The sequence below is a fragment of the Xenia sp. Carnegie-2017 genome, unplaced genomic scaffold, assembly GCF_021976095.1.
Source record: "Xenia sp. Carnegie-2017 unplaced genomic scaffold, XeniaSp_v1 HiC_scaffold_2, whole genome shotgun sequence".
Classification (NCBI taxonomy): Eukaryota; Metazoa; Cnidaria; class Anthozoa; order Malacalcyonacea; family Xeniidae; genus Xenia; species Xenia sp. Carnegie-2017.
Window position 1 is genome coordinate 8,892,015 of NW_025813482.1, and position 12,788 is coordinate 8,904,802.

Here is a 12,788-nt window from a genome sequence, read left to right on the forward strand (position 1 = left end):
TTAGATTAGTTTGGTAATACTTGTCGAATGAATGTTTATACATAAGTGTGTGAGTATGTTAAAATGAACGATATAACGATGCAGTTAAAGGTGTTTTCTCCTTTTTTCCAGCTGGACGAAAAAAATCCGAATGATCCTGGGAAATGTAACACGTCAAATCATGGACGAATGAAGTTGGTGAGGGATAGAAATGGAGATGAAAGAACTATTATATGCAACAAGGATGAATCCAATTCTTATCTATGGAAATCTGTAGACGGTTGGTTTCGTTGCACGTGTAGTTTTTGTCAAAAGAATTTGTGCTTTGCCTTCATAATATATGATAACACATTTTCCAGAAAGGTACTTCAACAACTTAGATAAGACAAAAATTACGGGTTTAATGATGATGATTACATTATCTGAAGCTTCAAATGTCTTTATTTATGAAGACAGTGGCAAGTTAGTATTGCTATATGTCAGTAAGGAAATGTGCAGGTTGTGGAAACAAAGGTGACATAGTACGATCTCATCACCCATAAAAGCATGCCTGAATACATACCATAGATTTTAATGAAACTGATCTAATTTACCAGACTTTTCTTTTATTTACATTATAAGAAAAGTACAATTTTTAATTTTCAACCAGAAAAAGCAGTTATTGTGCTCAGTTGACTTTAAAAAGTAATGAATTTTTGATCTCAATAATCTCATTTATCTAGGAAGCTCAACTGTTGGTGAATATTTTGATCCCGCTATTGATTGTGCGGAAGTTGTAGACAAAATTCCTAGTGCAAAAAATGGATTTTATTGGATAAACCCAAAAGAAGTTTATAAAGTTGTTAAGGTGGGTTGAATAGTAAATATACATTATGGATTTTATGACCAGTCATGAGCAACTTTAGTCTTGTTTCATTTGTTTTTCATATACTTAAATAAGCAGACAAAATAGTTGGTGAGTTTGTCATGTACTCCCCATTTTTTCATGTATGAGAAACTCATTGAGTATAATTCAGCGTTTTACCTACAGAAAACATGTAATCCAAAACATCTCTTATAATACTACCATATAAAACGGCGTCAATAGACAATTTTTTAACGTATAACATTTGCTCCAAATCATTTGAAGTCTAATTCTTATTTTATTATAAGGCTTGGTGTGACGTCACTACAGATGGAGGGGTTATCTTTTAATTGCAACAAAAAATAATTCTATTACGTGGACAGTTCCATCTTCTGCAGAAGTTGTTGATCCTTTTGGTGATCCACATTGGTCCAGTATATTTGGAAATATTGAAATCTTGGATATTCGTTTTCAGTTTTCAACGTCAAAAAATTTTTCTGATACCAAAGCACATTGGTAATATATCAAAATATTATTTATTTATAATATCTGCTCACTTATCATTTAATTTAAATATAAAACTTATACATGTCATGAAATTTGGATTCAATTAAAATATTTTAAAACAAAAAGTAATTGCTGTGCAAGTTGCACTTCGGTAAAATTTCCTGTTGGTCTCAAGTTCATAATTAAAATGCCATCAGAATAAATACTCTTTGTTCAATTTATTTGACAAGAAAAGTGAATAATCTTTTATTCTTTGAATGTTATCGTAGTTTTTGTTTAATTATTATTTATCTTTATAGGAGTTTTAGACTTGCTAATCCACGACGTTTAGATAAACTTATCATTAGAGATAAAGGTGGATGTACAAAACACAATCCTGGTATTGGTGATATTCTGTTTGTTAAAGATTTGCAAGTTGGTAAAGTTGTCAGTAAAGATTTCCGTTGTTCTCTCTTTGGAGGACATGTATCTCCTAGGTTAGGATGGGTAAGTTCCTTTTAAGCTCAGGCTACTAATAAGTCAAAATTGTTCAATTTCTAGCAAGTTTCTCGAATAAATCGTTTAAGTTAGGTGTTGTTATGGCGGTTTTCTTTCTAAACATGTGGTCATCGTATTTTAGAGTTGACTCAGAAAAACTTCTTGTGCTTCCATGTCACTTTTGTGATTAATGATTTAATTCAACAGTAAATTTAGATACACAAAAACTTTTGTAGAACGAAAATTATTTTTCGTAGTCACATGCTACCGATTTTTGTCAATACGTAATTGCGAGGGTTTATTTGAATTAATAGGGGATGATGAACAAGTGTCTCCAGCGACCTTGTCAGGGATTTGCTTTCATCCCAGGATTTAAAGACTTCAGAGTTGATGATTCTGGATCGTTTAGGTTAAGTTTAAATATTTGTTTTATAAGTTATTATATTTAATATTTTTCGAAGAAAATGTATTTTCCTTGACGTTAAAATGAGTATAGTACAATGTAACACATCACAACATTTAATGAATTGCAATTGTACCTTTAATCAAACAGATACGTTTTTTTATCGACCCAGCATGTTTCTTGAAAGCCATTATGTGCATTTAATAGCAACTCTAATGAAAAATCAACACAACAAGGAGTTCCTTAATTTTATCTTTATCACACCAATATTTGATGAAAAATTTCTGTTTTTACAGTTACAGCGCCAAAAATAACACTAGACGTTCAGGAATTGTTCACAGCTCAACAGCGTTTATTGGTTGTTCTCATGCACAGGTTTTATAGATATTATGAAATGATGAAATTCCTAACTGTTCAAGACATAGCATCAATTTGTATATTTTATACGTAACGATGAACAATTCCTTTTTCAGTGTTGTGCTTGTTACGGGCCAAAAGGTGGAACAGATAATTATTGTTTAAACAATTGCACATCGATAAATGGCGGGAAGGTAATAAAAGAAGTTTATACTTGGGTTTGGATTCGTTCATCTCTTCCTAAACGTCTTTGGAGAAAATGCATCGATTACACTGTTAAAGATTCGCAGGGAAATGAGGAAAGTTACAGACTGGACGAAGAAACAGGAGTTAAAGAAAAAGTTTGTTTATTTAGAAATTTGTTGTATTCTTTCATTATATTCTTGTATTTCAACAACATGTCGTGAATCGTTTCAATTTAAATATATATTTAGGGAAATTGTGCTACGATGCAGGAAATAAAGAAAAATGGCGCAGTAAGATGTGCATTTTTGTGATATTTTTTTATGAATTGATTACACACACTTAAACAGCAGGCTGCTTTATAAAATGTTGTAAAACAAATTCTAAAGCCATGTAAATTTACAAATACCGTTGTAAAGCAACATAATTTTACAGGTCTTGGTTGTTCCTGATACTAAGAGACTCAAAAAGATTCCACGTGCACCAGGATTGCTTGTTTTTCTTCCAAAAAGTAAAAAGCTTCAAATTCAAAGTCAACACGAATTGGAGACGATTGCAATGAAGTCTGAAGTATGAGTGGTTAAATCTATTTATTTAGTATTTAATCTACTTTATCAGCTTGTGACAAAGAAAAAATAATGCCAACCTGAAGGAATAATTACACAAAAGTTGTTGGTTGTACTCCATCACTACTGATTATTGAACCTTTAGGTCTTCTGTAAGAAATGACATAGTTTATGGAAGCAAAATTTTAGCAAGCAACAAACTTGCAATAATCAAATTGCTAATGTATGTATGCTTTTTAGGTTACCGAAGCAGAAAAAACTTTTTTCCAAAAATTGACGAAGGAACAGCAGAAACAAACTTTGATCAACAAAAACTTTCGAAAAAAACAAAAAAAAATTGAGCAAAAGCTGGTGAATTTAGAAGCTAAAACTGTAAATAAGCAGAAAGCTTTGGAAAAACAACAAAAATCATCAAAGAAAATATTAGAAGGAAAGATAAAAAAAGTCGACAAGCAGCAAAATATTTCTGAAAGCAATTTAAAATCTACAATACAACGTTTGACTCGGCGGATACAGACACTTGAAAATAAGAAAAGTAAGATAAATATCAACTACAGTTTTAAAAATCTGCTGAACATCAATACATAGACATTCACAATTCACCATTTATGTTCACGATAAGAACAGAGCAACTGAAATAACTACGCGTATTGAAACTTATATGATATTTTTCTTGTAAATTCTACGTGTAAATGAGAAACTTTATATTTTTGACTGTCGTCTAATTTACGCACGCGCGGGAAAATTTATACAACGCAGGAAACCATGCCAGTTTCATCTCATAAGGATATTTTACTTTATCACATTTTGATTTATATAGTGAATGAAATTGACTCAATAATATTGAGAGGAAAGACAACCTACAAGAACTTGTTGTCAAAATGGGTTCCTTTCTCCCAGTCTTGGACATTATGTTACCGAGCTAGTCGTGATGGTTGGAGATCAAGAACTTTTCATTCCAGATGTGACAACAAAGGACCAACTGTAACAATTATCCGTTATAATTCATATATATTTGGTGGTTACACAGATGCATTATGGGGAGGTATTGTCACCTAAAATATCAAAACTTGCTGTAGCTAACTTGTACAGTTACAGTTATTATGAAATCATATCCACTGATTTTTATTCATCTACGGAATTATGTCTTTTACGTGTGTTGCCATATTTTGAAATTGTTAATTACTGATTTGGTAATGATTTCCTGGAATTGAGCGCGTTTGCGTATCATAACGAATCCAAACTCATATTGCGTTTAGGATTTGAGGTTCCAAATTCTGGTCCAAGCGCGAGCAGACTTCGTTCCACTCTCGGCATTTCGTGTGCTAAACCTTAAATTTTGGTTAATTCTAATTTTGGCAATTATGTGGATACCATATTTACTTGGCAAAATTAAATAATGGAATACCATGCTTTGAATTATGAACTCTAAGCTGTTTGGTGTTTTGAATTGTAAATTCATTCATTCACTTTGACAAGGCAGATAAATATTTATAAGCTTAAAACATTTTCTTTATTTAAAGGTTCATCAAGATTTATTTCAAGCTGGGAATCTTTCATATTTTCATTCAAGAACAGGTACAATGTACCACCGTTCAAGGCTAATTTATATCGATATAGTCAGTATGCCATATACACTGCCTCCAGCTACGGACCAACATTTGGTGGTGGACATGATATTCGCATATATGATAACGCCAGATCCAACTCCAACTCTTATCTCAACTTTGGTCACACTTATAAGTTACCTTCTGGCTATAGTTATCAATCAGGTCAAAGCCAGATTTTCTTAGCAGGAACCTATTATTTTAGACCTTCAGAAGTGGAAGTTTTCTACGCAGGTTAAATTTACGTATACGGCAATAAAAAACTTTACCAGAAATGTATTTGTAAATTCAAAATGAGCAAATATACAGTTCATAGAAAGTTGTGCATATTTGATTTAATTTACATACTTCTACTGACAAAATTTTGAAAAACATCAAATCATGTGGTTTGTATCATTTTATACATATTTTTTAACACAGGCATTAAAATAAAAAATTTTTACTGGGACACACTATAACCCCCAAATTTTTTCCAAATTAGAACCATTAACATGCAGCACAATTGCAGTCATTCTTTCTAATTTTTCTGCTTTCAAGCATTAAACGATTAAGTTAAGATGGTTTTCAATATTCTTCAGCCTATGACATTAAGAACTACAACCTTTTGTTGGGTAAATGGAAGGTCACGCTCTTTTGTTGGGCAGGATAGCTCGCCTGTCACATTAAATACGAAAGTTCTCAATAGGTTAAAATGAGCAACTTAATTTTTTACTATCTAACAATTCATGGTTAAAATTTTTAAAGCATGCATGATTGCAATTGTTCTTTCACTACAAAATGTCTGAATGCTAAACATGATTTATTTGCAAACCAATTAAGTAATAAAATCTAAGTACAAGTAGTGTACCACGTGATATATTTTTTGTACAGCTACCACCGAGCATGTGATTAAATATTACTACACCACCGTCAACACGTGACATTTCTACACAAATATCTTTGAAAATAATTATTAATTGTATGAGAGTATATTAACATGAAAGTTCTATCCATGAAGGTGAACATGATTTTCTTATGAATTACAAGACGCCATATAATGAAAACATTTTTGCTCTAACGTTTTTGTTATGTTTCTTCTGTTTGTGCTGTCAATACTTATCACGTGCTGTGTAATATTTGGTCACGTGCTACATCAAATTAAAAAATGATTTCAAAACTGCAACTTGCCATTTGTTATTTTTTAAAAAATATTCAGGATTTTTGCAACCTATGTATGTTGATTCAATTGAATCAGTAAATGGCTGCTTTTCTTTTCAACTTTTCTATAATTTACATAACACTCACATAAATCAAAGATGTATGCAGACTATTTATGAATGCCAAGGCGAGTCAAAATCATCATGACTGCAACATCAAGAAACTCCGTCCAGGTCAAAATACTTGCACCAAGAAACAAACCCATTAAGCCACCAATTTCACCTAAAAAAGATAAAAAATACATGGAAATTGTTGTTATCATATTTTACATGGTATAGGGATTATCTATCTTAAGATGTGATGGTAAAAATCTTTAAATGTATATTAAATTTATTCGATTAAAATCAAGTTGGTTTTATATTAGAGACTCGACAGTTAATTGTAAATGAATTAACTAAGATGTAACTTGTAAGATTTTCTTATTTTGTTAACAGATTAATAATGAAAATTTACCCAGTAAACTTTGTATGGTATATGCTGGATCTTGTCTGAGGGATTTGCAATTCAGATCTTCGTAGAAGATGTCAATTGCAACCATATTTGTCCTAAAATTATGTTATACAAATGCATAAGCAAAGTACTTAACATATTTATAACAATTTAGTAAGTTGTAAGTGTTTTGCAATAAATTGCATTATATGGATTGTAAATAGATATTATCTTTCTTTCCTCTCATGCATTTGGAAACGATTATTACCATAAATTGTAGAGTCCTTCTTATTTTATGAAATGCATAGTGTATTAACATGAAACATGAATAAAATTTGTAAATAAATATTATCTTACTTTCCTCTCATGCATGTGGAAAAGATTATTACCATAAATTGTAGAGTCCTTCTTATTTTATGAAATGCATAGTGTATTAACATGAAACATGAATAAAAATTGAATCGAAGCAGTTCATTCCAGTTTGAACAAAATCGTCATTTGGCTATTTTAAATCATTCAAGTAATTTGTTTTTATTAACGAGAAAAGCAGCTTTGATAGAATATGGTAAGAAAACTGGAGAAAAGAGAAAAACAAAATTAGATAGAAATGTTATTTTAAAAAGTGTCGCCCGAAATTGGAGATAGTTGTGATCAAGAAAAAAGCACAGAATAAGACCAAAACTTAGGCTCTCAATCTCAATTTCTTTCTACCTATCTGTGTTGTTCAGCAGAGAAAAGTAGAAAGAGCATTGAGACAATGTTATGATGTTTAAGAGCTTTGTGGTTTACAATTTTTTAAAAGCCGTTCACATGTATCGTTCAATGTATCGGATCCGATTGTTTCGGTTCGGACTTTTGGCTGCTTGTTCAGACGGTCCGATAATTTTGCATGTTGATATTTATATTCGTTTAGATATTTATAGTAGTGGCAGATATTTGTGTTATCCAGTGAATTTATCGATATATTTTGCGTATTTTTGTACTTGATCTGACAGTAGAAAACCGATTTTGTATGTGTTCACACGATCTGGTTTTTTTGTATCTGACAAAATCGTATCCGTCAATTGTGAACGGGCCTTTAAAAAGAATATTGATTCAGTTAGAATGGGGCATCGAAGAACTACTTGGAAAGACGGATTTTGAAATTATTAATAGGATTTAGAGCATTTGGTTGCATTTCTTAAAACAAAAGATTATTTTAGTGACCCACGCAGTAATAAGGAAATAAATGTGTTCAACGTGATATAAAGTTTTTGATGCACAAAAGAATCAAAAAAATTTCTTCATTGAAAGCAAGTCACATTACCTGAAAGTTTCTAATGTTGTATTTTCGGAAGTTGAATAAAGTGCTGCTGATGCGACATTGGGAAAGGAGCCATAGGAAAGATACGGGTCATATTTCATTGAGTCACATGATTCAGGGCATTCACATTTATGACTGTCCAACGAACTGGAATATTTTTCTGTAAATTTGCATAAATGATGATTTCATATCACATTGCATTTATTTTAAAGTTTTTGACAAACTGGTTAATCAGGTTATACAAGGAAATCTTTTACATGTGATTCTTCTTTCAACGTATCAACAATTGAATATACATAAAATATAATAAACCATCCTCCTCGTATTTTTAACCTCACCTTTCCTCCTCTCTCTCTCTCAGCTACACTTTCACACTCTCTACTCTTTACCTTTATCAAATATCGTTTAAGGTATAACCTTTTTGTATGTTTGATTAAAAATTTATAAACAAGCAGAGAGTGATAAAATGCCGAGCAAGCGCAATTCTGTTATTTTAAAATGATTTGTCTTTCCCTCTTTAACAGGGTTAGACTACTGACAAAATGTTTCAGTCATGTAAAGTGATTGTCTATATCATGACACCTCTGTTTTATACTAACCTTCCAAGAGAAACACACAGCTTAAATATTGTTTAACGTTACATGGCTTGTACTTTATATCTAAAAAAATGATGTCAAATTAATTGTTAGAATTCAAAAAATAGGTTAAAAATCATCAAGACTAATTTAGTAATTTTGGGATAGCAATTACTTCTTTTGTTCCAATAAAATACATTAAGCTTGTTCCTAGCTATACTTATATTTCTCAGTACATTTCAAAAGGTTTGCTTTATTGTTTAATGAGATTAATTGTACGTGCATATTTTACGTCTATGCATAAATTTAGCAATATATAGTATACAATTACCTCTCATATAAAATGGTTGACATTTGCATGTTTTGCAATGTAGGTTTGTTTACAAACTTCATAACAAGCAGCAATAGTATTTTTTCACTCCTGGAAGTTTCTTATCTTCGCACATTGTTTTATAAGGAGACTTTAACGAAATTGTCTAAAATAATAATTCAATATTTTCTGCTATTATACGTTGCTCATATTTCATGCTGTAAATGTAGCTATAAGCTAATGAATGTTTTGTGTATTTGTATGGTCATATCATTCATAATAAAATATAGTGAAAATACACTTTTAGACACTAGAAAATCGTCCAGATTGTTGGAAAACACATAAAGGGAGTTGTACATTTATGGTATTTATACAGTAGAAAATATACTTAAAGGAAATCGTGTTTGATCAAAAGCTCATCATTAAGTCACATATTCATATAATTTACTAACTTTTAGTCAGTATTTAACGACAATTAAATAAGTAGTTTTAAAGGACATAGCAAGCCATTTATAAACAACAGCAGCAGCATTATTGGCTGCTCAGCTTGTCTACTCACCCTTTGTCGTGTAATACTTGCATAAACATGAGATCCTGGCATTACTGCAAAACCTAATCCTGAAACCAGAGGAAGTTCATCTGGATCATGTATTCTAATTTTTAATCCAGCTGAAAACTCGAGAAATCCAATGTATTCTGATTGTTCCACTGACATCTTGAGATGTAGTCCAGAATGTTTGCCTGAGCTGCTACGTTATTGTTGTTGCTTTTCTCTGTAACAATTCATTAAAATTGTGGTATAGTAATTTTCAAACAAAAAAAACAATTGATAAAAAATATCTCTAAACTAAATTACCTGGAGTAAACGTGTGACAAAGACCCATGTCTGTGAACGTCGGTTTAAAATATGTTTTATCGCATATTTCTCCTTTCCATGTGCAATAATAAAGCATTCCTTTCTTAGTTTTATCGTCATAGTCCATTTGATGGCCTACTTCATAAATGAATGTTGTCATATTCAAATCATTTACTTTGGGGTATTTTGTCCAATCGACACTGTTGTTCTCGTTTTCATAAAGACGGTATGCTTTTCAATTACTTTGTAAAAGTCTGTGTCTTTAATAAAACTTTTTCTGTATTTGTTGAAGTTACAAAATGTAATGGCTGGAAATTTTACTTCTTCTTCAGTTACCAATTCAATGGAACTGGTCACATCAAATTCCAAATATTTCAGAGCAATTGTTGAAGTTTGCCATATGAATAAAGAAAACATAAAACCGAGCAGAATAAGCCAAATAAAGCGTTGTAATCCTGGACGTTTTTTAAACACGTAATGTAGGCCATGTAATGATGAATTTTCTACAAAATCCTCCCAAAGGTGTCTGCCAAGATGCTTTCTCTTTTCTTTAACACTCAACTTGGAATATCCTCCATTTAGTTCCTTCATTTCATCAGAGTGCATGATTTCTATGGGCGAGAAAGATGATTTCATAAAGAAATTGATTATACCATCAGCAAGATTTATTAGACGTTGGTTAGTTACGGCATTCAACAAAGCATAAAATAGCAAACGTAAAATTAATCAATATCTTGTTAATCAAATTATCCAAATCTTGCCCTGTCAGAAATCGTCTTGCCCGCTGTACAAATTTATAAAATATTCATTTGTGAAAGTGCTTTCTGTAATAGCAAAGAAATTGAATAAATTACTTATTACTAACTTAAGTTTGCTCGGTCTGTACGAAGAAGTATTGCCTTTGTTCTTTAATCTTATGAAAACTTATTATTTAGTGTATATATATTGGGGCTACGCACATTTACTCTAAAACGGAGATTTTGCCGTTGAGACAAATTTGAATATTGCCTTAAAAAGAGCAATTGCCATGGTGAATGAACTGAAACCAAATAAAAACCACGAAACCAAAGTGAAAATCGACAAAAAACTAACCAGAGAAAAATAAGAAAAAGAGTTCTGAAAGTACTAAAACAGTTCTTTGCAGAACTCTTCATTTTTCTTAGTTTTCATTTACTCGGCGTACTTATTTTATATTATGTAGTAACCCGGCGCTTCGTGGCTGCTTTTGCGTTTTATCACAAATGACGTCATGCCCGTGTATCTATAACTGTATAGACAACGGTTAATGTTATCTATTTGTTAACCATGCAGTAAATTAATACAGTTATCTAGTGAGATAAGCACTCCAAGCAAACTTATAATCTAAGCTTTTTGAACGTTCAGTATTTTTAAGAGACTATCAAATGCTGCATCTTCTGCTTCTGAAGATTGATATGACTATAATGTAGTTGACAGCCTGACAATAAAATTGTGCACTTCGGCGCATCAATATAAAGCCTGCCAGACAGCGCAATGCAAAAAGATATTATTGTTTTCTTGATAGTCGACCTTTAAAAGCTCAATTTGCATTATTCATGTTTCTATTTGAATGAAACGATGTTAATTTGTTATGTTGCTCGATACATCAAGGGTCGACGATGTGAAATTTCCAATACCATAAAATTTATGTCATGTCGGCTCGCATAAAAAAAACTTCTGTCAATTTCAATTTCAGTACTTTTACACACTTATGTAAACGTATTGTGGCATACAAAAATACCATCTATACAAAGTTAAAAGCATGCAAAAGAGAAAAGGTTTAATTTTATTATTCAGCAGTCCGCGATGTTGGAAATCTAATGCTTTTCTAAAAGATTTTGTTAATGTCATATTTAGGGGCTGTTTATATGGCCCACTTAGCAGGATAGCCCGGTAAGCAAGATGAATTTTTGATGTTTTTATATGACGTTCATCTCGCTTGCCGAGACGTTTTACGCGGTCGAAATCAAAACTTGTATAAAGCATCTTCTACTTATAATCAGACAGATTAACAATCAAATGCTCCATTATCTTTGAATCACAGGGAAAGTTCATTCTTTGAACCATTGTCGTGTCTATTTTGCTCGCTTTTGCCATTGATGGCTTTTACACGTTCACGTTGTCTGCCATTTTAATATGTTATCATACGCATGCTCAAATAGTTAAAACTTAGCTCGGCAAGCGGGCTAGCTCGGCAGTTGCGTGTTTACAAGAGAAAAATTTCATCCTGGCAGACAAGATCTCGCCTCTGCCAAGTGAGATCTCGCTAAGCGGGTCAGCTCGGCTTCCATATAAACAGGCCCTTAAACAGATAATATCTATCAGACGTGTTGTGGCTTGCATATTATGTTAGTTATCGCAGGCAGTTAAATAGACTTGATAACTTTTTTATATATCATCTAAATTTCTTGAAAAATCTTACCTTACGTGATGTTTTATATATTCATTGCCATTCACTTAACATCTCTCAGGCACTCATGACCACAAGCACATCACACTATGACAACGTTCTTTAAATATAGTCAACCTGTTATGAAAGTTAAACGCTTATTTAAAAATTAATGTCAAAACCAATTTGTCACAAAAATTGCAAAAATTGAGACAAACAATAAAACAACGTGATTGCAGAATACGAAATATACGTTTTATTTTTTTTTTTATTTTATATCTTATTATTCTGTCTTTAAGAACCATTAAAATTTTTATGTTTTATTGCTCAAATTTTTTGAAAAATAAAGACTAGCTATGTATGGCACACAAGAACCAGTCAATTGGGTATATTTACATAAGTAGCTAATAGCATTATGAATTTTACATTTTCTGGTATTTAGAAAAATTTATCAATAATTTTCCTATTATGATAAAACATAGATACGTTCGATTTATACTACTGATTATCTTTTTTTTAACCAATTTTTTCTCTGTATTTGAAAGAAACGATTTGTTTTTTATTGTTTAAATTTTTTTCCAGATATTAATGAGCCATTGTAAAATCGGTTACGATTAGTAAATAGTAATTGTATGTTTACATTCATAAACGAACGGAAATACTTGTATTTTACATACATTGAACAATTGAATCATTGATATAACAGATACATAGCGAGATAAAGAGCCACATTCTTAGGAAGAATTGAATAAACGCCAAAAAAGACGATTAATCGTGAAAGTGAATTT

At 31.4% G+C, this 12,788-nt stretch overlaps 2 protein-coding genes and 1 long non-coding RNA gene across 4 annotated transcripts; 1 reads left to right on the forward strand and 2 right to left on the reverse strand.

Moving 5' to 3' along the window:
- Positions 1-701: 701 nt before the first annotated feature.
- On the forward strand, positions 702-5,242 carry LOC124440339. 2 transcript variants are annotated; one of them, XM_046990718.1, is made up of 11 exons: positions 702-826; positions 1,132-1,339; positions 1,630-1,816; positions 2,122-2,216; positions 2,507-2,585; positions 2,684-2,908; positions 3,002-3,043; positions 3,186-3,320; positions 3,557-3,851; positions 4,137-4,361; positions 4,840-5,242. In XM_046990718.1, exons 4-11 carry the CDS (start codon positions 2,125-2,127, stop codon positions 5,160-5,162), a joined length of 1,416 nt encoding a protein of 471 aa, XP_046846674.1. In that variant the 5' UTR covers positions 702-826; positions 1,132-1,339; positions 1,630-1,816; positions 2,122-2,124; the 3' UTR covers positions 5,163-5,242. The 2 variants fall into 2 exon arrangements, with proteins under 2 accessions (XP_046846674.1, XP_046846675.1); XM_046990719.1 differs by lacking the exon at positions 4,840-5,242 and having other exon boundaries at positions 4,137-4,375.
- Positions 5,243-5,703: 461 nt separating this feature from the next.
- Positions 5,704-8,786, reverse strand: LOC124440348 (acid-sensing ion channel 5-like). The gene is made up of 5 exons (XM_046990731.1): positions 8,759-8,786; positions 8,452-8,511; positions 7,856-8,012; positions 6,574-6,665; positions 5,704-6,342 (listed from the first exon to the last, which is right to left on the reverse strand). The coding sequence occupies exons 1-5, from the start codon at positions 8,763-8,765 to the stop codon at positions 6,230-6,232; spliced, it is 429 nt and encodes a 142-aa protein (XP_046846687.1). The 5' UTR covers positions 8,766-8,786; the 3' UTR covers positions 5,704-6,229.
- A 694-nt stretch (positions 8,787-9,480) lies between these two features.
- LOC124440351 lies at positions 9,481-12,097 on the reverse strand. The gene is made up of 3 exons (XR_006946660.1): positions 12,034-12,097; positions 9,594-10,204; positions 9,481-9,510 (listed from the first exon to the last, which is right to left on the reverse strand). It is a non-coding gene; the product is annotated as an uncharacterized LOC124440351 (long non-coding RNA).
- Between the last annotated feature and the right edge of the window lie 691 nt (positions 12,098-12,788).

Excerpts from the sequence above, each read along its gene's own strand:
- LOC124440348 (XM_046990731.1), bottom strand. Across the intron at positions 8,013-8,451 it reads CTGTGTGTTTCTCTTGGAAG|AAAAATATTCCAGTTCGTTG; the intron begins GTTAGTATAAAA and ends GCAAATTTACAG. Across the intron at positions 6,666-7,855 it reads ACAACATTAGAAACTTTCAG|GACAAATATGGTTGCAATTG; the intron begins GTAATGTGACTT and ends ACATAATTTTAG.
- LOC124440339 (XM_046990718.1), top strand. The coding sequence starts at position 2,125 with ATGATGAACAAGTGTCTCCAGCGACCTTGTCAGGGATTTGCTTTCATC. Across the intron at positions 2,586-2,683 it reads TTGGTTGTTCTCATGCACAG|TGTTGTGCTTGTTACGGGCC; the intron begins GTTTTATAGATA and ends TTCCTTTTTCAG. Across the intron at positions 4,362-4,839 it reads CACAGATGCATTATGGGGAG|GTTCATCAAGATTTATTTCA; the intron begins GTATTGTCACCT and ends CTTTATTTAAAG.